The following is a 25,510-nucleotide window of genomic DNA, read 5'->3' as shown; positions in this document are numbered from 1 at the left end:
AAGAACTGTATCTGAATTACTGCACGAATATGAGATTCCTGAATATGTTAATGAAAACTTTGTTTTACAGGTATATGCTTAATACAAAAAAACCCAATAAAAGCATCGCATCTCACTAGCTTTGTAAACTCAAACGCAGCTGGTATGACTAGCTGAACCATTTTCAGGCTGGCAGACGCATATCACAGCTCTCACCAAAACAGCACTGAAGCACTTGCTCAGCTGTGGACGTACAAACGCACTGAGAGGACAGTCTATCCAGGCCTAAAGCAAAGGGCAGCTCGCGTGACTGAAGTGAAAAGGGTGCATTAGTGTTCATTCTGCCTAGACTTAGGTAACAAACCCGACATATTTGACTGTTTAAATGTTTGAAATGTGCTACTGTCACCAGTGGTTCTGCGGCAAAAACATCACTAGCCCTGCCTGGCTCTCATTCACACTTTGCACGAGTCCCAAAAGGCAGAAAACAGCCAATGTGGAAGTCTCTGACACTGCCTTTTCGCTGTCAAGCTTGTGCCAAGTGTGGTTCAGCTACACATGAGGTTTAGGTCAAAAGGATGTCTACCAGGGTAACAACAGTGGAAGGGAGGCTGTGGTCTGGCTCAGCATCTTGCATGTCAGCATTAGTGGTACAGCCAAAGGCCACATCATAAATACAGTTTATACACCCCGTGGACTGGGCTGACAAGTCAGACGTTGCAATTTGAAACCAGTAGTACCCTCAGGACCAAAGTAACAACGGACAGACAAGCCCGGGTGGTGATGTTTATCTGCGTGGTTCTGGCGGTGATGTTTATCTGCAAGGTTCGGTCAGATAGTCTAACATGGGACCCCTCAGCAACAGGATCGTTAAGGTACAACATGTTGCATACAATGACAATCCTCCCTAGTAGTGAGTTAAGGATACAACGTAGGAAAAGGAATTTTTTCCTACGTAGGTGCAAATTTCAATTACCTCTGTCTAGAGAGTTTTACAGTCTTTGAGCAAAATCAATTTAAGGAAAAAACAAAACCTTTTTCTCTGCTAAGTGATTTGGGCTTTCTCTCTCCTGAAATTTTCAGGACCCTGAGTTCATTTCCCTTACAGTGACAGTGACCCTGTTACGATAAATATCCTCTCTGAGAGTGCCGACAACCTTTTTTCTCCTACATCTCTTGCGTATCGGCTTGCCGTAACACTCAAGACGGAGCCACAGGGTGGGTTTTTTATTTTCACTCGTAGCCTTGTTGTTACTTGCCTTGAAAAGAAAAAAAATCATGCTTTCCTCCTTTCCTAACCAATTTAGGATGACGGCAGAGACCATCAGCCTGCTACTCTGGATGACCAAAGTGCACCGACTCACAGAAAGGAGCCGCTCTTTGGCGCTGACGTAGTTTTTTAACGGTACAATCTCGGAACGTCACGATGCTAAATGAGTGGAAGAGGAACTGCAAGTCCCCCCGCTTCGATTCGCGGCTCGGGCTTCCCCCGGGTTTCCTGACAGACCGCTCGGACGCCCGCGCCGGCCGTTCGGCGGCCGTTGGGCGGCTCGCGCCCCTCTGCAGACGTGGCGCCGGGCCGGGCCGGGCCGCGCTCGCGGCGGCCGCTGCCCAATGGCGTCCGCCCCCGTGACAGGCCGGGGGCGGGGCGGGGGCGAGGAGCGGGGCCGGCCTCAGCCCTCGCCTCCGCCTCGGCCTCGGTCGGCGCCGGGCAGCGGAGGGGTGCTGGCCGCCGCCTCGGCGGGACTCTCGGTGCGCGGCGCCCGCGGGGCAGGGGCGGCGGGGCATGGGGAGCGGCGGGGCGGGCTGGTGCCTGGCGCTGGCGCTGCTGCTGCTGCTGCCGCCGGCCGGCCTGGGCAAACCGACAGCGCGGCAGGAGCGGGCGCGGCCCGGCGCCGCGCAGCACGAGGACCGGCCGGGCTTCCAGTACGACCACGAGGCCTTCCTGGGCAAGGAGGAGGCGCGGAGCTTCGACCAGCTGAGCCCGGAGGAGAGCCGGGAAAGGCTGGGGTAAGGGGCGGGGGGGGGGGGGGCGGCCGCTGCGCCCGGTCGCGACGGTCTGCGGAAACGTGGCAGGGGGAGGGCCCGGCGGGGGCGGCCCGCCGGCCGGGGTGGGCGCGGGGAAGGGAGGTGGTGCGGGGCTGCCTCTTCCTGCGTGTCCGAGGGGGCGGCGGGGGGCGGCTGGAGGGCGTTGGGTGCCGCCTGCCCCGCTGCAGCTCCCCGGCCCCGGGGGAGAGGCTGGCCCTGTCCCACGTTGGGGGGCTCGTGGAGTAGTGCCCCGTACCGCCAGCGCTACCTCTTCGGTTAGACTTCTTTCACGCCCCCCCTGATTCTGCACACGAGCAGCCAACAGTTCTTCACTTTTGCATTTTTCTCTCCTGTCTCTTCTGGTCCTACAGCAGTAAGCCTCGTGGAGGGAGCTGCGGTGTGTGGTGCTGGGCCCGGTGTTGGACAGACCTCACCCACCGCTGGAGGGCTTTGCTGCTACAGCTCCTTCCTTACCTCTGGGTCACTGGCCTGGGCCATAGTAGCGTGAATTGAGTTTAAACTATTCCTTCTTTACTGCTCCATTTACAAGTCCACTTGAAGCCATCTTCCCACAGCTTTTCCACTCGTGGCATCTTTGCCTGCTGTCTTACAGTGTTGCTCTTGCTTCCATGCTGCTCTTTACGCCAAGAACAGAGTCCATGCAGCAGTTGCCTTGTCTTACTGCTCCTCCCTCCTTTACACCTACTGGAACTCAGATCACTAATTAGAACAAAGTTTAACAGTAGTTAAAGAAAGATCCTTTTATGTAGTTGCTAACGAGAAAATTGTTTAAAATATCTGCATGTTCTCATCAAGATTACCTTTGCCTTTACTTCCCTTCCATAGGGTGTGATACTTACTCATTGTATGTCTAGTTCCATCATGAGCTTAGTGCAGTATCACTGTTATCTCACTGACTAACTTCTTGATCCTTCTGGAAGCTGTCACTACTACTTACATGTATCTCAGCGAGTAAACAGATAAAGTGATTATCAGAAATGACTAGTTTCATCCACATTGTTTCAAGACGGAGCAAAAGAAACCATGTTCTCAGCATACGTGATCTGTGACTTAGATTCCCATGAGCGTATCACCAGAATGGACAGGCTTTTTTGAAACTGGTCTACACTTACACCAGTATAGGTATTTCAGTAGGGGATATGATTTAACAATAGAGCTGTTTTTAAACGGTTTTTACAAATGCTAACTTAGCAGGGAGGAAGCTTAACTTTTAGTGATCTCACTGTGTGCACCTTGGAGAGGTGACACAGGCACGTTAACTTACAGCCACAGTCAATAACCTTTTAAATGGAGGTGATTAAAGTGTCCCTCTGATGACTAAAGCCCACATTGTGGGGTGAGCATTGTGCAGCAGAACGTCAGACATGTGGTGCCTGGGGGGCCCGGTGGGAAATTTTCTTACCTTCCAGCATTTCCTAACCTTGTAATTTCAGATGGCATACTGGGAGGTAGAGGAGAGAGAGGATTTTTAAAACATTTCAGTTTCTTCTTTTTATTGTGGTTTAATAATCAGATATACTGAAAAAAAACAGTTTTGTTATGGGTGACCTTTGCAGTGAGGGTTAGCGATGGTGTCACTTCTCAGCAAATTCTGACTTTTAGGAAGAAGACAGATTTAATGAAAAGCTATTTTTAAATGCTTTCTGTGAGAAAATGGGAACATACAGTCTGCTGAGCTAACCAAAGTGCATGCTGCTGCATTTGTAAGCCATTTTACATTGCTTCAGAAGGGTGGTAGCACATTGGTCATCCCAGCGACCAATGCTGGGATTGGAATTCCAGGGCTAGACAGCAGTAATGCAAAGCTACCGTTGCCTTCTTCCAGCAAACGAAAAGGGACTAGCTAGTATACAGAAGCAGCCCTGCAAACTCAACTACCTGCAGCCTCAGTGGAGGAGCAGCTGCACAGTATGGTCTTGGTTTGAGATGGTGGCACATACCAGCCCATAGTCGTATCATGACCTGGGAGCGCATCTGCCCTTATGACAGATTCTATGACAGGGGCATCCCTTCTCCCTGACCTCCCACACTGGATCACTTGACAAAGGAAGAATCACACATTGCCCACCCATGCGCCGTACCACAACTCACCTGACTTTGGAGAAGCATGACATAATCCTGGTGCGGCATCCAAGGACTGCGTTAAGGGACTGGAGATGGGCTAAGAAGGAGGGGAGTGGGGCTGCAGTCCTCTGAACCTTCTCCCTGCCATTTGTGATGGGCCTATCGTTTTCAGAGAACATAGAAGATGGTTACGGATCCTCACAATATAAATGTTTCTGTTTTTCATACAGGCCAAGGCCAGAGTTGATCAACATACAGTGGTACTCATATCAGGTGCAGAGGGGAAGCCGTCCTCTTTCAGCCACTTCATAGTAATGATTTCCTTGCCCCAGCTTTGTTTCATTACCAGATGTCTTTGCAGAATGGCAGCCTAAATCTCTGTAATAGCAGGTTGTATGTACCTGTTGCATGTGCCCTCTAGCTTCTTTATCATGAGGTGGGAAACTAATAGTGACTGAAATCCCACCTCAGTTAAAGGGAGAAAGTAAGCTCTTAGGTATTTCATGCTTGTGCATGTAAATTCCTATGTATGAGCTGGCATTTTGTGTCTGTTAACATGCTCCTTGAATTTTTGCTGTATTTGAGAATTAACTATTTAAAATAAAGGCAGTAAGGCTTTTCAGACTGATCAACGTGCATTAGCTCCGCTATAAAACTTAGAATGATCCTGAGCCATTTTACAGGTAATTGTCAGTATAAAAAGTGAGGTCCACAGTCATGTGATAGCTTCTTACCTGTACCTTTGGGAGCCTGTAGACAAGACAATTTCTTTGTCCCCATCTTCAACTGGGAAGCAGAGTGAAATAGTGCACATGGATGCAATGGACCTATACAAACAGGTGAAAAGGAAGAGACATGAAACATTTTCTGGTAAACAGCCCTGACTTCTTTCATGTTAAAAATACCAAAGAGCTGCAAGCAGAATCATTTATTATAACTGATATATTTAACAATAGAAAGAAATATCAGCTAAACCAATTAAATCAAATTCATTGTGGGGCAAATCTATTGACAAATACAGTCCATCATGCAGTGAAAGGGACCTTTGGCAGTCAATTGCCCATGAGATCTGTACAAAAGAGAAAAGTTAGTCAGTTAATTCATACTTTACTACTTCAGAAAGCAAATTCAGCAGCCCCTTTCCCCGCCCGTAGCTCAGAAATACCATGTTTATAAATTCAGTCTGATACTATCAGACTCGCACAAGATTGCTGGAAATTCAGCAGAAGCTGCTGCTGTTACTTGACTGTACTTGCCACTTCCATAAGTAAGGGTCAGGAAAAGACATTGCTTTTTGCTAGTTGAGCAGTTCCAGTTGGCCAGGGTTTGTTTCTTTGTGGAGAACCAAGATGTTGAAATGCAAAGAATATTTAAAAGTGCGTAACTTTCCCCTGTGCCCTTTGGCTACCTGGAGGATTAGGGAGCTCACCTGTTGAACCTCAAGTCAGCATTTAGACAAGACAACTCCTGCTCTTACCCCTTCTTAGAAATGACATATAATGAGTCCATAGGCATGGTGATTGAGCCTATGGGGAACGGTCGTTCAGATTATCTCTGGTTGGCCACCAGGTGGTCACCAAACTAGGTGCAGTGCAACTACAGACAGTTTGCTCCTGTACCTCATGAGCAGTGATACAAGGGTTAAAACTGCTGATGTGCCTAAAGCCAATCTGGATGAGCAGAAGAGACATGGTGCTACCTGCCCCAGTTCCAAGAGCAGGTATATATTTTCCCAAAGGCCAGTGCCCAGAATGTAATAACGCTATGACAAGCCTACTTACGAGTTATGGGATTAAAGCTGCATTCTTATTTTAGATAAAGGTTTTTATCATCTGGTCTTCCACTGTAGCTGGGACAGAAGCCAGTTTTACAAGCTCAGACCCAAACCGGTGGCGTTTAGCAATTACAGGCATCCCTTGAGAGATTTATTGCAGAGAACCTAAATGGTAGAGGAGAGCATTGCCTCTTTATTTTTAACATAGTTTTTCAGGTCAGTTTTACCTGCAGCTGTGTGCAGAACTTTTCAAAGATGGAAGTTTCCCTGGGAGTACACCAGTACCTTTCACTCCTGCTGATTTCAACAGGACTTGAGGCTAGCAGCTTTACACAGGACAGTGGCTTGTATCCCAATTGTCAGCAATGACCGGAGACCTGCTGCAGACTAGCTATTGCTTTAGCGAGTAACAGGCATTCCTGGCAACACAAGCAATATTGTTTTTGTTGGGAAAGAAAGAAAAGAAACAGAAATGGAGGGACTGGAATGGAAGGGAAGACTGTACATGGTATACATGCCCAGCATTACACAGTCATATAACTCACTCCACCCTAGCATCAGTCTGCTGGAAAGCCACAGGAGAAACAAAATCCTGGATTTTTGCCCTGGTTGCCTCCAGCAAGCTCCAGTAGAGACTTTCTCCCGTGATGAAGTTAGTGTCTCTTACTCTGAGCATGGCCACTCCCTAGTGACAGTGAAGAACAGGTCCCCCAAAGTTAGTAGAAACAACCTAAGAAATCCAGGTATATATTTGAGGTACTTTGTTCACTAATTTTGATCATGCAAGTTCCATTTCAATTATTCATAGCAATATTGAATAATGAATAGAGACATATCCCTCAGGATAATCTGCAAAATGTGAGAAAACCTTAGCCAGTAGGACAGCTTTATAAGTTTTGAGCATTCCATTTTTGTGGAAAATCGGGGCCAGATAAAGATTACTAAAGTTGGACTGACATGCAGTTTGTTTTTCTGTCAGCTCTTAAGGATGCTGGTCTCTTTTTACAGGAAGATTGTGGATAGAATAGATGACAACAAAGATGGCTATCTCACAACAGAGGAGTTAAAAAACTGGATTAAACGGGTACAGAAACGCTATATCTATGAAAATGTGGCTAAAGTTTGGAAAGACTATGATCTAAACAAGGACAATAAAATTGCTTGGGAAGAATACAAACAAGCCACCTATGGTTATTATCTAGGTAAGATAACATTTTCAGATTATATGCTCAAAGACGATTGAGAGTATAAGGCATGATTTCATGCCTTACAGTCAACAGGAGTTTGGTGTCACATTTAGGACTCTTGAAAATCGCATTGAATTTTATAGGTGCTCAGAGGTCAAAAGCACTTCTTAGTTGGTTATTGCAGCCATTTCCACATGGGTCACCAGCACAGAGAAGGTTTTGCAGAGGGATTATTAAATGTACTGACAAAGCTGAATTGAAGTCTCCACCAGTTAGAAATACGTTATTTTTTTAACATTTAAAATGGTACTTTAATTAAAAAGTAATATATTGCATAATTAACCAGTATTTATTAATTCAGTCTCTCTAAAATCTTAAGAGTCTAGATGCTAAAATTTAGGCTGGGTCTAAGCTATAGCAAAATTATTGATTAAAATAGTTCTTGCAGAATAACATGCTTCAGACTATGATCAACTGCAAATGGAAATCCTTAACAAATCAGGCAAAAGAAACACATATCAAAAAATATACCTGAATCTTTTTTTTCCCCCCATATACATTCCCTTTGCTTTTTATAAGTTAATGAAGGGAAAGGAGGAGAAGAGATCACTTAAGCTAAAGGGCAATGCTGACAGAACAACAAATCAGTATTAATTGACCATTTATACTTACTGGAAATGCAAAGACAATATCTACCTACCATAGGGGCAGTTCCTGGAGCAAGCTTCCAGTAGCAGTAATAATTCCTAAGTCTACCTTAGATTAAAATGGAGCTTATTACATTTGTGGAAGGAAACATTTGACATACAGTCCCTGCAGCAGTATCCCTGGGAGCTCTTCTCAGCCTGTTGTCTTTGCTCTCTGTAGTTCCCAAGATTTGGAGAACAGCTACTACATTGTGGTCTTGTGTTAATGCACACTTAAAATTCCTATCTGTGATTCCTGGCGTAGTCTTTTTCAACTGTTTGTCTCCCAACATATGAATTGTGAAATTGTTATAATATGAGTATTTTTCATGTTTCAGTTTAGTGATTCTATTTTAAAAATTACATCAAATACCATTCATTTTATGCCACCGAACACCCTGAAAAAATGTAATTGTTTTAAACTGAAAATAATTGTTAGGTTCCCTGTAGCAGAGGCGTAGCGGTTAGATAATTTCAGTCAGTCTGCCACCTTCTGAAACCACTTTTCTTTGGTTTGCTGGCTTTTTGAAACTGAAAAGTTGTGCAGATTGTACTGATTCCTAAGAAGAATAAAACTTCTGTGAATGAAATCAGCCTGAATACTGCCTAAGCAGTGCTTGTAAAAGCAGATTAAAAAAATACATCTATGAAGGATAATATACAATACTGCAAAATCCATTATCGTGGATTGCAACAGAAGGCTTAGTCAGACATTTACCTATATTACTAAGTCACCTTTAAATACCAAACCAAGTACTCGACCCCTGAATTTAAAACTTCACAGGAAAAAGAAGTTCCATTTTAATACAGCAGCTATTCTAGCAATAAGCTTTTGTATTTCTAGACTCTTATCAGCAAATTGGGGTGCTTCATTGTGGTAATAAGTTTTAAAAGGAACATACTTTTGAGATCATCTTGATTAATTTGCAGAAAATCCAGAAGAATTCCAAGATGCAACTGATCAGCACAGTTTTAAGAAAATGCTGCCCAGAGATGAAAGACGATTCAAAACTGCAGATCTGGATGGAGACTTAGCTGCCACTCGTGAAGAATTCACTGCTTTCCTTCACCCAGAGGAGTTTGAGCATATGAAAAACATCGTTGTCTTAGTAAGCAGAGCAAAATCAATGCCATTATTTTTACTTTTATTTTTTGGATGAGCTTTGAAGTGCTTTCTAACCTTTCCATGCAGGGTTTAGAAAGAGACACACACATAATAGCTAAGCGGGGAACAGAAGGGGATGCCTTTCATGAAATTGATTTAGAGCATTCAGTATAAGAAGGACTTGTTAAATGTACTTAGACAGCTCTTAAATGGAATCAAGAAACAGTCTTGGGGCACGGACTTACACCAAAATAAAAGGAAGGGTATGTTGACATGTGGCAGCTAAGTGTTTGATGCAAGCTTGTATCTGCCCCTAACTTAAAACTTAAGCATGGTGTCCAGTTCATTCATGCAGGGAATTTTTTCAACATGAAAGGATATTTGTATATTCATTGTATAAACAACAATCACACTGGAGTCAGTGAGAGTATATTTGTCTGTGTGCAAGGGCAGGTCAAGGCCTCAAAACGTTAAATGATCGAAGAGGCGAGTAGCCAGAATTCTTAGTTCACTCTTGATTACTTTGATGCAAAACTATTTTCCAGGAAACCTTAGAAGACATAGACAAAAATGAGGATGGTTTTGTGGATCAAGATGAGTACATTGGTAAGTGTTGAGATTTGTTTCTTATATAATGTCCAGTCCGTTTGTCCATCTTCTCTCAAACTTGCAGCAGTATCAACAACCCAAAGATGAACATTTCTATGCTCCAGTTCAACTATTTTAAACCAACCGTCGAACCCAGAAAGTTTACCAGCAAAAGGTTCCTCACACTTTCCAGCATAAGAGTCTCCTCTTATTCTTGTATAATTTGGCTAGGAGGGTATGGAATAATATTTTTCATGACAGGAATATTTTCTGTATACTTGACCACATTAACAGCTTTTTGAAGGCATTATTTAGAAATGCAGGAGGATCAGAAAGTGAATTAGTCTCTTCCCAGTTTTGAATGGTATTTGACTATGCAAAATAGCTGGGAAGCACCTTTTTTCTACTAGTTATTTTCCTAGTTTAATTAGTAAGGAAAACCCCATACTTCCCTAATGGTGATGCCGTTATGTTTCTTCTAGAAATAGAAGATACATTAACAATGAACTGTGTAAAACCAGCACTAAGCTTTAAGATCTCAAAGAAGTTGTGAAGCGCGTGAAAGTCAGCTGTGCATTACTTCAGTGGCAGAAAGAGAACAAAATGGGAAACATCAACAGATCAGTCACAGTTAATTTGCACAAACTTCCGTCACACTAGGCAGTTAGCTGCTGTCTCGCACTGAGACGTATGAAGATAAAATGGAAGCAAGACTGAAGATCAGCAGTACATAATACTTTTTAGCCTTTTGAATCATTATGCTGATACCAAAAGCTAACTTCTCCCAGTGCACTCACTTTGAAGGGTTTTAAATCAAGAAAGTAGCACCAGGAAAGCATTAGTGCAAACTCAGATGAATCTTTCTGTTTCTAGTGGTGCTATAAAAGATCACTTCACATATAATCAGGAACAATATACACACATTAATTAATGGCAGGGGGGTTCTATTCCTTGTAAATTATATTTAGCCTCAGAATGTAAATGCTATTCATTTATGACTGAAATAACAGAGCAGCATAATTTCCACAGTAATTTCAGTTCATTCAGTGACATTACCTACATATAATTATAAGGTAATTGTCAACATTTGTTACCATGTGAATGCTGGTTTTTCTTGTCTTCTATAGATAGGAACATAGAATGTTCTAGTCACGATCACCCCACATTGGCAAGGATGATAAAAATCAAATTGACAGGACATGTCAGTTTCTTCAAATAAACAATATAATTTGCACTTTGAGAAATGAAAAAAGAAAGTGAATGTGTTGTCTGAAGTTTTCTTCATGAGTTGAGGAAAACTATGCTTCAAATATTCCTAGTTCCCTTTTTGAGATATAATATTTTTTATTTTTGATGAAGTGGGGTTAAAAAACAAACAGAAAACCAAATCTCTTCTTTGGTTGTTTACAAGGACAACAAAAAGAAGTAAAAAAATTTCAGTTTCTAGATCAGGTATTTGATGGGGAAATCTGCTGCAGGTTATAGAACAATTCCTCCCTCCTCCTCCTTCCTTCCTCCTATTTTGTCTTTTACAAAATTTGGTTTAGATTTTACACAAGCAGCAAGCCAAAATATCCCTAGTCATGTTAAGCAGAGAGAACTAAATTCTTATTGTGCATGAGCGAACAGAGTATTTCAGGGACACTGTGGACAGTTCTACCAATAGAGAGCTTCACCCTAGTGTGCACGCTCACACTGCAGGGTCGGGGGAGGTTATTCCAAGGTTTGAGACCAGCATTTGTACTTCCTATAGATACCAGCCAGCCTCTGGCCCTGAGACTGTTCATGTGAGGTGCGCTTTTCCTTAGCACATCCTTGAAAACCAAACCCCAAAAGTATAGGAGTAGTATCACAAAGCAGGCTTTAATTATAAATAGGAAAGTGGAAGACTTGAGGAATAAGCAGCCCTGATGAGCAGAAAACGATTGGCCACAGTGACCAGAAGAATAAAGTGGACACACTTTATTTGGACACACTCATTATTTGGAAGGCCTATGCTGTAAAGAACAGTTACAAATCACTTGCTCTTAATAATCACTGCTACTCTCCCAACTCTGTTTATACAGATAACTGCTGCCACTGTGGCATTTTCCTACTGATGCTTCTTAAGTATAGCACAGGACTGATATACAGAGCAGCTCATGTACATAATCTGTGCATCCTGTGTCACAAATGGTACTCCATCCCAAGGTACCAGTCTGTCACAAGTGCACTGCCTATGGTTTCTCACACAGAATGCAGCACTGATTCATGACTTCTCCGGGTCTGTCTTTGTAGAATAATACCGTCTACTGGAGTATGCTGCAGCACTGCATGGTTAAAAAAGGACTCGCCTACTAAGAAGAGTTTCACTTACACAGAACTCTCTAAAAGCAGGACAAAAGCATTCAAGTTCCATTTGGCAATTTTTGTTTTCCTAAATTTCCTGTGTGCCTTTTTTCCCTTAGCCACTCTCTGCTGGGTGGAGTCTGTTCTTACCCACAAAGATGTTTGCTGGCAGGGACAAGATAAAATTGCCGAGTTCCTTTCTCCCCATGTGATTGAGCCTAGCACTAAAGCTTATGATTGCTATTTAACTAAAGATCCTTAAAGAATTTTTTTCATTCTGAAATTCAGTTGATGATGGCCTTTGGGCATGTTCACCTCTTATGTTAGGCTTAACAGCAGTGCACAGTTACAATACAAGGGTAATGTAAGAATGGACAGAATCACCAGCAGTGAAGAAATACGCTTGAGAGAAGATACATGCAGCTATGCTATTTACACCCTGCATTTCATTTTCTGTACAAAGAAATGCTGTGCAAAGAGTGAAAAGTTTAGTCTTCCTCTAGGAACACTGTGCAAATGTCTTTAGTTTGTGCATAATTTGCAAATTAAGTATGACTCAAGTGAGAGCTTTATTTCCTTTCCAGCTGATATGTTTGCAAATGAAGAGGGTGGACCAGAGCCTGACTGGGTGATTACAGAACGTGAACAGTTTTCAGATTTTCGTGACCTCAACAAGGATGGAAAGATGGACAAAGAGGAGATTCAGCACTGGATTCTCCCACAAGACTATGATCACGCACTAGCTGAAGCCAGGCACTTAGTCTATGAATCGGATGTAGACAAGGTACTTAGTGTGTTCTAGTATACTTTTTTAAAAAGCTATATAAGGTGTTGTGGTTTTTTTTAAACATACCAGCTTGCAAGAATTTATTCCTAATAACTTTTCTTATTAGAACACTTTAAATGAAGTTTTAGAGGCTAGAATTGCTAGCATATTAATGTATCAATCCTCATTTCGGTTGGTATGGTTAGAATCACAAAGTAAATGTAGTAAAATACAGTTTATCAGCTCTAGAAGTCCCCTTGGCTTTCATTAGGTTAGATAAGAAATTATTTATCATCTTAAACCTGGAAGTTTTAACACAGTAGAAATACTCCTTTTCCTTTTAAGAGTGGTCATGGCTTTTGTATGCTAATTTAGACTGCAAGAGAAAAATAAAAGATACATTACATAGGAGGTAGCAAAAAAACCCCATTTCTATAATCACACATCTTTGACTTAAAGACTGGCTCAATACATCCACTTCCTCTAATGTGGGAGATTAATGGTTCAGTGGATCCCAGATGGTGATCTTCAGAAGTGTAATGTGAGCAAAGTCGGAACCTGAAAAGCCAAAACACTCTTACACAGAGTGTATAAATTGCTAACATAAACAACCATCTTTAACAAAGTACACCAAAGGATTTTCATTTTTACGTCAGGAAGGCAAAACCAAACCACAGGGCAAAACTGCATACCAGATAAGCCATATACTGTTTGGCAGTGAGTTACAAAGAACTTTCAATTAGCAGTTTGACACAGCTGAAGCCAGTGGGACTTCTGTCTTCCACTGGGGTCCAAATTTCACTCACCATGACAGCTACAACGATTCCTGAACCTGCAGTCTGCTGCTTTGAAGAACTCTCTATTTCCCAGGGCTCTTGTAAGTCTGTGCTGGTGTGTCTTTTACTTAGCTTTGAAAATGTTCTTACACAGATTTTATTTTCCTCCCACCAGGATCAAAAACTAACAAAAGAGGAGGTTCTAGACAACTGGAATATGTTCGTTGGAAGTCAAGCTACTAATTATGGGGAGGACCTCACAAGAAACCATGATGAACTATGATACAGTATACCATCCAGTATGCCTCAGACCTTTTCTCCGCTTTACTGAAATCGTTGTGTCCATCCTATCTTTTGGGGGAAGATGGGCAAGGGACACACTCACAGCCGAATGACTTGCATTAATATATTTTTAACATGCCAGCTTATTACCTCAGAAACAGCGTAGAAATAGCTTTTTACTCTTTTCACATGGTTAAATGCAATATCTAATTACTACAGTTTTATTTTGGAAAAAATAAAAAGGTAACTTTTCTTAATAGATAGAGCCTGACCTGGAAAAGGCACTTCTAAAAACATAGTTGCAAGAATCTTTAAGAGTGAAATATGTTCTTCAAATATCCACTGTAACTATAGTGAAATGCAGCTAGGATAATGTTTAAACAGACTAAGCTATTTAGTCGTCTTTTTTAATAGCATATAACGATTTAGCGTTATACTTTGATCCTCCTATCCAGAGAAAAGGTTTGACACAACAAGATCCACGGCCTTTTTCTGCGCACTGTTTTTCTCTCCTGGTTTGGGCCAGAGGTGCCGCAGAAGGTATCCGGCAGCCCTCTGGTTCATTGCTTTACAAGTGCAACATGTACAACTGGCCCTTCTCTCTAACTCCCATCACAGTGCAGAGACAGCACATGTGGCCCAACACCCTGTGCCGGCATTCCTCAGCGAGGGTTGTGGAGTTCATAGTGACAGCTGCTCCTTCTGACAACAGAATAACGTACAATTGTTTGTGGGCTGTTGGTTATGCTGTTTCCTGGGAGGAATTATGCCACATGGAGCATAATTTATCTCACGCTTTTCACACTTTACCCAAGCCACACTCTTGTTCACACAGTGTGAATGGCAGCAGTTTTGTGATGGAGAAAGAACGAGACATATCACCCCTCTGGGCCTTCTGTCTTGTCTACCACATAAGAGGACAGATTTATGTGGCTAGAGTTTTGGGTTTGTATGTATATACGTACAAGTACGTGTTACTGAAGCAACTACATGAAGACAGCTTTCCTTCTAAAGAAAGGGATAAGCTTTCCACACAGGTGCTTTCTTTTTTACTCTATAATGTGAGCAGTTACATGTATATTTTTATATACCCAACTTAGATAAGTTTGGTTGGTTTTAGATGTACTGGTTCTAAAATAAGCACAATAAAACCAGTACTTCTTTTTTGATACTATGAAGGTGCAATAACACTAACACGGAGTACCATAGAGAGATGATGTGAAAGCACAAACCAAGCCTTTAAAGCCAGTTGTTTCCAAAGCACTGGGTCATTGGCAGCTCCTGCAGCACTGGGTGGTGCAGTATCTACAAACAGCAGCTGGACATACAGCACCAACTGTTTCTTCTTCACCTCATTAAAAAAAAAAAAGAAAAAGCTAGAAGTAAGTCCAATATACATAGTTCCTATTGCTATCACTAAAACTTGTTCTGAATGCTAATAGTAAGAGATTAGGGCTCCACAACAGTGTTCACCTGGAGGTTCCTTGAAGGGTTTGGTCTACTGCATCACACACTGATGATCACACAACCATCCAGAGAGGAGCTTTGAGACCCCCAGGTTGTGATATACTTCAGGAATATAACAGATTTGTGAAAATCATCATGAGACAATGCAGAACTGTGACCTCCATAAGCAGTGTCATTTTTATAAGGTCATATAAGAACTGTGGTGAAATATTTTAACATCTTCCATTTGAAGATAATTAAATCTAGATACCAGTGTCTGGCAGAGATTACATGTTCTTGGTAGAACAATTATTAAGCTTTTGGTGTGCACTTCTTACGGCATTGCCAGCAATGTCTCTGAAAAAGTCCCTACCTCTTCCACTAACATACAGTAGGACAAATGTCATAAGACATAAGCGAACTGTTTTTGCTTTTCCAGCACCTTCAAGTTAAATAAATGCCTAAATGCAGTGTTATCTGAGAAGCAATAAAATTGTATCTTGGCACATGTAAAAGATGATCTGTTTTGTTTATGACTTGGATTTGGAAAGGTTTGTTGTATTAGATAATCCTAACCGTCCTGAGAGCTTTTTTATTTTTAGTAGTAGTCCTTTCATACTAAAATTTAACGTTTTTATATTTTAGTAACAGAATTGCAGTATTCTCTCTGCACTCAGATTTTCTTCTGCTGTTTCAGGAAACAATACCTTAAAAGACCTCAAAAAAAGCTTGTTTCCTGCAAGTGAAACTGCAGCTCAGACTGGATACTAAGCCAAGGATTTTCACTGAAGCCCAAGGGAAGGTTGTTTGCTAACTCTTGTTGAAATTCAGTGGGAGTTAGGTGCTGAGACACTAAGCATTGTTGCCTTCAGCTAAACATGACACTTCCAAATCCACTGCATACTGTCCCAACAAAATCTGCATCTGAGCTTTGACAAGCAATCGCATTTTCTTCCACGTTACTCAATGAATTTGGAATAGAATTAGCATCACATGAAATTGTGTTCCCATGTTTGTTCTTGATTCCTATTAAGGCTTGGAACACACTGGGCATTTTCCAGTATAAAACTATACTTACATGAGTAAGAATGCTAAAATCAGAGGAGTTATTCATGGTAGCACAAACTGCAAATTTAGACCCATAGTATTTTACAGTAAAATCTTTTTTTTACCAAAAAATTGGTACTCGGGTAGACTATATCCAGCTATAAAAAAGGCAAACATTCCAATTAGAATGAGGTTCAAAATAATCAAATTATTTATCATCAGTAATGGGTAATGGGGTTACATTAAGACTAGGAACTTTTTTATAAAAGAATATAGAAACATTTTTTTCAGAGAATGTAAGTATCACTGATGTCATTTCACTCTAAAGGCTACCCTTTTGTTTCTGCAGCTCTTCATAGTGTTTCACTTACAAACATTCAGTAATGCACAGTACATTTTGTGCACTAAATTTTCCTTTCAAGCTCAATGCACTAAGGAAGAGTAACTCCAAAAGAGACTAGAGCTTCTGGGTTTAAATTTAACACTATTTAAGGAACGCAAACTTTTGCTAGGGGATATAACTGTTAACATTGTGATTTTTCAAGCCTAAGGTTTCTAATGGGGTTTGACTGTTCCAGAGATAACATTATTTTTTTTTTCCTAGGTAACATATTTCAAGTCATATTATGAGCAAATGTTACAAAATTTTAGTGTAATGTGAAATACTGTAATGTCAGATAGCATTATTTATCTGCTTAATATGACTAAAACCATTAATTGCTGGGAGCCATGCTTCATCTCAGCAACATGAAAATCCATTTTGTGCCTATCTTGTCAGTTATTGCCAATTTTCTTAATGAGTTGTGATGTAGTGAAATTCTGTTGGGAAATGTGTTTATATATTTCCAACTGCAGGTTCTGTACGGTAACTTATTACATAGATCCTCCATTAACTCAATGTTTTCATTATGCCTATGCCACAACATATCAAAGGTGCATTTTTCTTGCTTAGATATGTGGAATAGCCATTATTATTGCACATGCAGTTTTAATTATTAGAATTTATGAAATTAACTAAGTGGCTAATGTTCATTGTCTTATATTTCCATTTAATGATTCAATCAGGTTAAATCTGTCTCCTATTCCAATCAAGGTACTGTACATAACTCCCTGAGGAAAGGAGAATGCAGCCTATCCTGATCTAATTACACTTACACACATATCTTACAATAGTTGCATAATGCTTTACTATTTGCAATGCAGAAGTTGACCTTGATCCCCGCGAAGTTAATGGCAGAACTCCTAGTCCCTATATAGAGAGGCAAAGGCCTTGGCCACCCAAAGGCAAACAGAACAATAGGATGGTGGGGCTGGAGGCTAGAAATAACCTTATGACCATCAGGTCCTGATCTCCGTACTACTACTACTGAACACTAACTTTTAGGAATTTAGACTGATTCATACTCATGTAAGATAGTTAGGGCATAAGTCTAGTTCATGGAAGACAGTGTCTAGTATTTTACTGGTCTGTTCAGTGAACATAGCCATTTTATTGAGCAATGGTGGCATCACTCCTAGACAGCAAGTTACCATTAGCAAATAGAGCTAGGGTGACAGAAGGAGCCACAGAAAACATTTCAAGGCCAAAGATTTGGCCCCTCACTACAGGAAAGACATTGAGTTGCTGGAACGTGTCCAGAGAAGGGCAACCAAGCTGGTGAGGGGCCTGGAGCACAAGTCTTATGAGGAGCGGCTGAGGGAACTGGGTCTGTTCAGTCTGGAGAAGAGGAGGCTGAGGGGAGACCTTATCGCTCTCTACAACTACCTGAAAGGGGGTTGTAGTGAGGTGGGTGTTGGTCTCTTCTGTCAGGTGTCTGGAGATAGGACAAGAGGAAATGGCCTCAAGTTGAGGCAAGGGAGATTTAGGTTGGATATTAGGAAAAAATTATTTACTGAGAGGGTTGTCAGACATTGGAACAGGCTGCCCAGGGAAGTGGTTGAGTCACCATCCCTGGAGGTATTCAAAAAGCGTGTAGACAAGGTACTCCAGAACATGGTTTAGTGGGCATGGATGATGGTTGGACTCGATGATCTTGAAGGTCTTTTCCAACCTAAATGATTCTATGATTCTATGATTTTGTAAAACCTGACTCAGCTTGTAGTCAAACACTTGGAAGCATCCACCGCTAATAAGCCGTGCCCTTCTCTTTTCATCACTCCAATTTAGTATGGGCTATATTCCATTTAATATGTCCAGCAAGGAGCATATTAACCATATTCACTAATTACAAAGGAAGAATTTAAGATTATTTTCCACTGAAGTTTCAGGCACCAGTAAGACTGATGTCCCTCAAACTCAAGTACTGTATAGATTATTCCAAACATGATGAATTTCAAAGCCACCTCAGAAGAACAAGTTACCAGCTTTCCCATAGTATGAAATAGTGTACAAGGGACACAGATGCGTATGTGACACAACAGGCAATTTCACACCTGCATTCTGTCTCTCCACAGGATAAGGTAAAATATCTTCAACAGATGGGAGTGTCTCTTCACTATGCCAGTGACAAGAATACAATTATCATTTATACACACTACTATTCCTATTGATAATTAAGGGATATCCATCTTCAGCACAAGTGTTGGCTCTGGTGAGAGCAGCAGAGTTCTGGAGCTCAGTTTCATATACTGCATGTTCATCATTTTCCTTGTGGAAGAATTTATTTCATAATCATAAAGTGTCCAAATATGATCTGGTTGGCTAGCATTTGAAGTTTTAGTATTTGCTTAAGTGTTTTGTAGTTGGCCTCACATTTGTGAGGTTGGCCACATTTGTGGTCTGAAACCACCACATACCTGAAATTCCCGGACAGCTATATAGAACAAGTCATGGCATGATACTGAATCTGAATAGTAATTCAGGGTGACACATATTAGAAATGACAATGTTTCATCATATCAACAAGAATTTAGATATGCATCAAGACGCTTTCACAGTTAAGTGGGAAATCTTTTCTTTATATGGGGATAGCCTGACAACCTTTAAAATGAAAGTCCATTGGACCAATGGAGGTACAAAAACTTAATGAAAAATTAGTATAGCTTTTGAATACATACCTTAAAATCCTCAGTGAGGCTCCGTGGTGCTTTTGTGGATGGTGGCACAGAAACATGAGTTGATAATCCCATAGCGCATGCCACGTTCTCAAACAGTTCTAGTACAGCACTGGCCAAGAAACAGCCATCACTGAAGATGCTGCGTTTGTACCCAACAGATTGCTGAGGTTTAGGTAAAAATAAAGTGTAAAAATAAAGATACTCAATATGCTGTTCCAGCATTCACTGTCTTCTCCCACCTAAAAGGCTGCTGTTGGATTCTGTGGAAGTTTGATGTGTGCATGATAATGAACGCTGTGTTGGTCACCATGAATCCCACCACTACGATTCAAGTTAACAAGTTGGTATCAAGACCACAGTACCTAGGAAGAAGAAGAAAAAAAAAATCATTCTATTTGTCAATTACTGAATTCCCAAGAGCATGATGTTCTCAGAACTTCTCAGGACATATCTTCTGTTTGGATAAAAGCCAGTAAATTTAATGTTTCAGGAAGACAAAAAGGGGGGAGGGGGCTTTTAACATTAGAGCAACTGTAAGATAACACAGACATACGAAAAATAGTGTTGACTAGATTGACAGGTTAGACACATCCCCCCAAATTACTCCCAATGCCTCCCCCATCAACTTTAAATTCAGCTAAACTGAAGTTCTGCTGACATTGCTTTCACTGCATCTCACAGGGCCTTGGTTGCTGGGACACAGAAAAGAAAGGAACGGTAGTTGAGAATACATCAAATGAAGAAGTGCAAAAGAATTGAGACAGATAAAACTTCCTGAAACCTTCAGTTGGTAACATTTAGAGGAAACATTTTAAAATCATAGGGAGGATTTTTTTTAAAAGGTGAATTCACAAGTGAATTCCACAGGCAGCAGAAATGAAGGGAAAAGAGGGGCTGGAGAGGTGTCCTAGAATCTAACAAAACCAAAAACTTCTCTTCTACATTCCTGGTCTTCATTTAGATTTTGCATCAATTCCTTTACCTGTGTCTCCCTAGTCTTTCTTTGTCCTCAAGTTTTAAATTGAGTTAACAGCACAGTCACAACATTTCTGAGAACCCCCAAACCTCCCCGAGTCACTGATAACTTTGAAATGCTTTATGCCGAAGAAAGGAAGTTTTCACAACTATTACATCTGCTCCAAACTGGATACAGCAAAGTATAGTTAAACAAAGAAACCAAATGCAAGAGACTAAAAAGCGTATTATTCCATTATTCCCATCTATATTTATGAACAAAAATACATCTAACCTGGAACAGACAGATTTAGGGCTATACTGAGTTGGAATATTTAATTTACTGCAAAAACATTTAAAAGTGAACACCATACAAGAAAAGTATTTGTATACTTCTTGTAGGCTACAGGGTACTGTTTTCCTAGAGACAATAAAAGCAGAAATTTATACCTGAGTTTAGTCAAACTAGCAAATGTTTCCTGCATGGGTCTTTCTTCAATGTAGCTGCCTGACCATTAAAATTCTAGGATACATTCTTGAGCTAACAATCAAACCCCATGACTTTATTCCAAGGCTGCCTATTCAGTTTCTTAATAAAAATCTCTCTGTTATATCAGCTCTACAATTGCTGCATGTGCTGGTTGCAAAGTTTGGAAACTTTCAATCATCACAAAAAGGTTATGAAATTATTTCAGTATAAAAAGGACCTTTCAAAAACCTTGCTGTCAACTAGCATTAGGTTTACAGAAAAGTTATGTAGACATCTGAATAGATATAATAATTTATTTTCCCTCTTTTTCAAGGAAATAAACTTTTCACATTTGCTACCCCAAAGCATGTGAAAAGGAAGATTGCATATGACATTAAAATGGGTCCTCTGGGATAAGGAACTTGGGCATAAGGTAGGTTTTCCCCTAAATCAGACTATATCTATGGTACAGCTTTGCAGTGTATTCAGAGAATTTTCTAGGCCTGTAACTGTGATGTAAATAAACACTAGCTTAATAGGGGGGACCTAGGTCCAAAATGCAGTCAATAGAGACAAGTAGGGCCCCCTCAACTATGGTTTCGGAAGGTATAATTATGGGTGCATAAAGCAGATGATAGTGCAAATATCCTCCCTTTACGTGTCTGCATCCTTTCATAACATACACAAACATGGTTGAAATAAAGCAGGCAAGATGAAGAGCAATGAGAAATGACACTATGAAATACTGCCTTTAAAATCTACTTTATTCGACCGGAAACAAAACATTTTAAAAGGTGATAATGCTCTAAAAGCTATTTAACTCACCAGCCAAATCAAACTGACCAAAATCTAATTTATTCCTTGTCTTGTTTAGCAGATGCTTAAAAGATCAATATAGTTGTCTCTGTAGATCGGCATGAAATATTAACCAGTCTGAGTGTTCTGAAGCTTTTTACAACATATTCAGCCTCATTAAACATTAAGCAGCCTTGAAATATAAATATAAAATAACTATCAGCTTCCTATCCTTCAGACACAGAACAAAGGTAGCTCAAATGTGGGAAGCAAGAGGAAAAAATATTAAATGAACTGGGAATTCACATAGAAGTTAACATAGGAAAGCTGTCAGTATAAATTGACTCAATCAGATACACTTTACCAAAAGGAAAGATAATATTGCAATATCAGAAGAATATCTGCTAAGGAACAAAACAGTAGTGTGACATTTATAGCACAAGAAATTCATAAAAATATGCCTTTGACCACAGATATATTCATCTTAGGCCCAATCCTTATTTATACTACAGCTCCCTTCACCCCTCGTATTTGCTGTAAGACCCACTTCATGGGTTCATTGAGAATGAAGCCCTCTTCTCTTTTCCCTGCTTTTTGTTACTGTCTGGTATGTTAAAAATATCTGGGCAATACAGCAGAAAAGTGTTTCGGGTTCACTAAAGGGAAATGTCAGCTTTGCAAATCACTGAAAGTAACCGGACATAAACTGTCAAAATAAGTCAGCGAAACAGTGTGGTTATTGTCAGTACGTAACTCAAGCCTGCAATCCAAGATGTGGCTAAAGGTTATAGACAATATAGCAAGATGGTTCTACTATGATGTACAGATCAACTAAGTTAGCTAAAAATGCTGTTTAATTTTAGTATATTCAGTACATTTAACACCTTTTTCTCCAATTTATCTGCTTGCTTTACTATTACTGCACACTGATAATGAAGAATAAAATTCAACCTCACACAGTATTGCCTTTACCACTGCAGCATCTGTCAGGGTTTACAGAGAAGCTTTTTATGTAGCTTTCTTATTGCTACTTCTTCTAGTATTGTCTAATATTGATATCGGACCATTCATACCAGTGTTAGAATTTATTGCAGCCGCCTTCTCTCAATTTGGCAAGATGGTAACAGCAAGAAGTGAAGCTGTGTAGGATCCATTCCCCTGCAGAGATACTAGATTTTGTAAACAATATACTGAGCTATTAAGTCAGAACTATCAAATTCTCTTATACAACATGATGGTAGGAATGGCATCAATCAGTCATTGCAAAAACCACAAGGAATTGAGAATGAAACCAAGAAACTAATTCAGTACACCTAGAGGCAAAAAAAATATATATTTTTTTTTTTTTAAATAGATATTTTTAAATTTTTGTAGCATAAGCAAGATATCAGTGGGCTAACATAAAGAATAAGTGTATCAGACACATTAAGAAATGATATTCAAATAGCATTTGACATCGGGCTATTTTTGCTGCATTCTCAGAATAGAACTGAAAAGATACTTTTGCATTCCACTGCATTATACCATATTTTTATACTTTCTTTACCTGGATGGTACACTGTTAACAAGCATTGATTAGAACAGCATCAAATCAAATGTTTTACACTTATTTGCATGCCAAATTTTCAGATATGCTTTGCAGATAGGGTTACACCATCTCCAAAGGCGCATTTTAAAATTAAATTTAAAAATACATTTAATGGGAAAAGATGATACACATTGTGAGCAAAGCCAGGCACCTTGCAGTTTAGTCAAAGGGGCAAGTCATAGCCTAACCACAACACAGGCTCAGGGAGGGCAAGCAAAGCCTTAGATTTTCTGTACCCTCTTCAGTTCTGCACCATCCTACCTTGCTCCCGGTAAAACTCGGAACAATCTCAGGTAAAAAACAGCCCTGTATTACCAGAACCACACTTGTCCCTTCCCTATTATGCCTTTTTTTTTTTTGATGCACGTGTGATTCACAGAGTGCCACCTCAGTTCCGCTCAGCAGAGGCAGCTATGCAAGAAGTCGCTCACATTTCTTACAGCCACGAAGGAGCACAAGGAAGCCATAACAAGGTACATGGATGAGGCTGTGTGATGCAGACAGGAATGCACAAAATTCATGTAGCAACTTAAGGAGTACTGTGTGGTGCCTTGCTTGCTTCTTTAATCCGAGTGCTTTGCCTAAATTGCAGATCCTGCAGGTTGTTTGGAAAGAAAGGTAATCTGACAGTAGCATCAAGCATTTTTTTGATACCATGGTACAACACAGAGGAATCGAGCAAGACAGTTTTCTTGCTGAGATTACCACAGCTCTTTTATCCAAAAATCCTCTTCTCTCAAGGGTACACTCATTCACGTGTCATCCTTGTATCTCACTGAGCTTCTGGCATATAGGAAACAAGCCAAACACCGGCGTTTAGAAGGTCACCTAAGTGCCATGGAATTGGCATTGAGGCTTTGGGTAGAACAAGCAGGCACAAAGATGGGGATATATAGGCAGCAATAGTACTGCAAAGGGAGAGGAATTTTACCTATCCAACTGCTCTTCAGTCAAACCTGGAAAACTAGCCTGTGCACAGATGAAATCTATTTCACTTTGTACTCTGCTCCCCTTGAAAATTTGAGAGAGATGAAAAACACTAGTGCCAAATTTACTGTAAATATCTACTCAGGCAAGGTGTAACAGTTTGCTTTGATCAAGTTGCACTTACGCTTCTCTTGGACATCCATCCAAACCCAGTTTCTGGAATGCAATCTTTGAAGTCTTGCAGATTTTTATACAAGACTTCTCCTGTCCATCCACGTAGTTAAACCTTTTAACCAGGCAATCCCTCACTACTCACAGCTTTATTACTACAGTGTCTTTTTCCTGACAACAGACTTGCCCCTGCAAATGCTCAGCTCAAAGCACTACTCCAAAGCAAAGCCAACACTCCACTCCCTCCACTCCACCAAACTCCAGGGGACTCATCTTCACTTTCAAAGCTCTGCAGAGCCTACCTACCCTACAGTTCCCAATATCCCTGGTCTCTCACCCACTGCTGAAAAGTTTTATTCCTATCATTCACCCACAGCACAAACGGTTCAGTTTTTAAAGGTCAAATAGAAGGCCAAAACTGTGTATATGCTCCCATGCTGTTCCTTATATTTGAGAGGGTTTTCTAAATCTCTAGTTAGCTCACAATGCCCTCCCAAAGCTCTCCTCAGCCACGTCCTCTAAAAATGTAACTGCCAACCAGCACATTATTATGTTTTCTCTATCAGCAAGACAAAACTGAGAGGAAGAAAGGAAACTCTCTAATAGATCAATTGACATTTCAGAGAGTGGGGAGGAAGAAACTTCTTAGGACTTCCACCAGTCCCATCCTGGGTGTCAAACACAGCCCGCATGCATTCCTCCTTTTGCCTCCACCCATGCGCTTTCCCTTTTCTTGTGCTGTAAATTCTTTGGCAATGTCTTTTGGTTCAGCGCTGGTACAGTGCTTAGGACAGTGAAATTGTGCCTCATGACTTGGATTCCTAAGAGTTACAGTAATACAAGTAATAAAACAACCACAGTTTTAACTTTATTTGACTAAAATTCATACCTCAAGACCACCAAACCATGAAGAAATAGCACGCAAGGGAGAGAGAAAACAATCACACAGATCAGAATGGCACACTGCACATGCATCAACCCTCAGCTAGTATTAATTGGTTTGGCTCCAGAAAGATATATTTTATCTCTCTCTTTCAACATTTGTATGCTCATGTACATCCACAGGCACTGTTTAAAATAAATTGGGCTGTAAACAATCCTCCTAGATAAAAAGGAACACTGAGTAAAGCATCCCTGTACAATTTTCTTGCTGCTGTAGAAGACATGTAATGGATGTGTGCACAGCAGCACATGGAAGACAGATGAGGAAGAAAATTCTTCAGCTGTTGGGATTAAAACAGAATAAAAATGTTAACATACATGCAAATTTCTTTCACTGAGGCCTATAAAGATATCCTGGTACTGCTGTAGCTTTCCATTGTCTCTAGAAGAATGGAAAACCTATTTAAGATCAAGGCAAGGACAGGTATACATATATCAGAGAGCAGTGAGAATGCCACCAAAACATGTCAATAGGAATACGTGCTGGTTTTGACTGGGATAGAGTTAATCTTTTTCCATAGTAGCTAGTG

At 40.7% G+C, this 25,510-nt stretch overlaps 1 protein-coding gene across 1 annotated transcript; it reads left to right on the top strand.

Moving 5' to 3' along the window:
* The first annotated feature begins 1,749 nt into the window (after window positions 1-1,749).
* RCN1 (reticulocalbin 1) lies at window positions 1,750-17,091 on the top strand. The gene is made up of 6 exons (XM_052811427.1): window positions 1,750-1,989; window positions 6,875-7,068; window positions 8,670-8,848; window positions 9,390-9,450; window positions 12,345-12,544; window positions 13,478-17,091. The coding sequence occupies exons 1-6, from the start codon at window positions 1,766-1,768 to the stop codon at window positions 13,583-13,585; spliced, it is 966 nt and encodes a 321-aa protein (XP_052667387.1). The 5' UTR covers window positions 1,750-1,765; the 3' UTR covers window positions 13,586-17,091.
* Window positions 17,092-25,510: the final 8,419 nt, after the last annotated feature.

This window comes from Harpia harpyja, chromosome 16 (assembly GCF_026419915.1).
Source record: "Harpia harpyja isolate bHarHar1 chromosome 16, bHarHar1 primary haplotype, whole genome shotgun sequence".
Classification (NCBI taxonomy): Eukaryota; Metazoa; Chordata; class Aves; order Accipitriformes; family Accipitridae; genus Harpia; species Harpia harpyja.
This window is presented reverse-complemented; position numbering and strand designations above follow the sequence as displayed.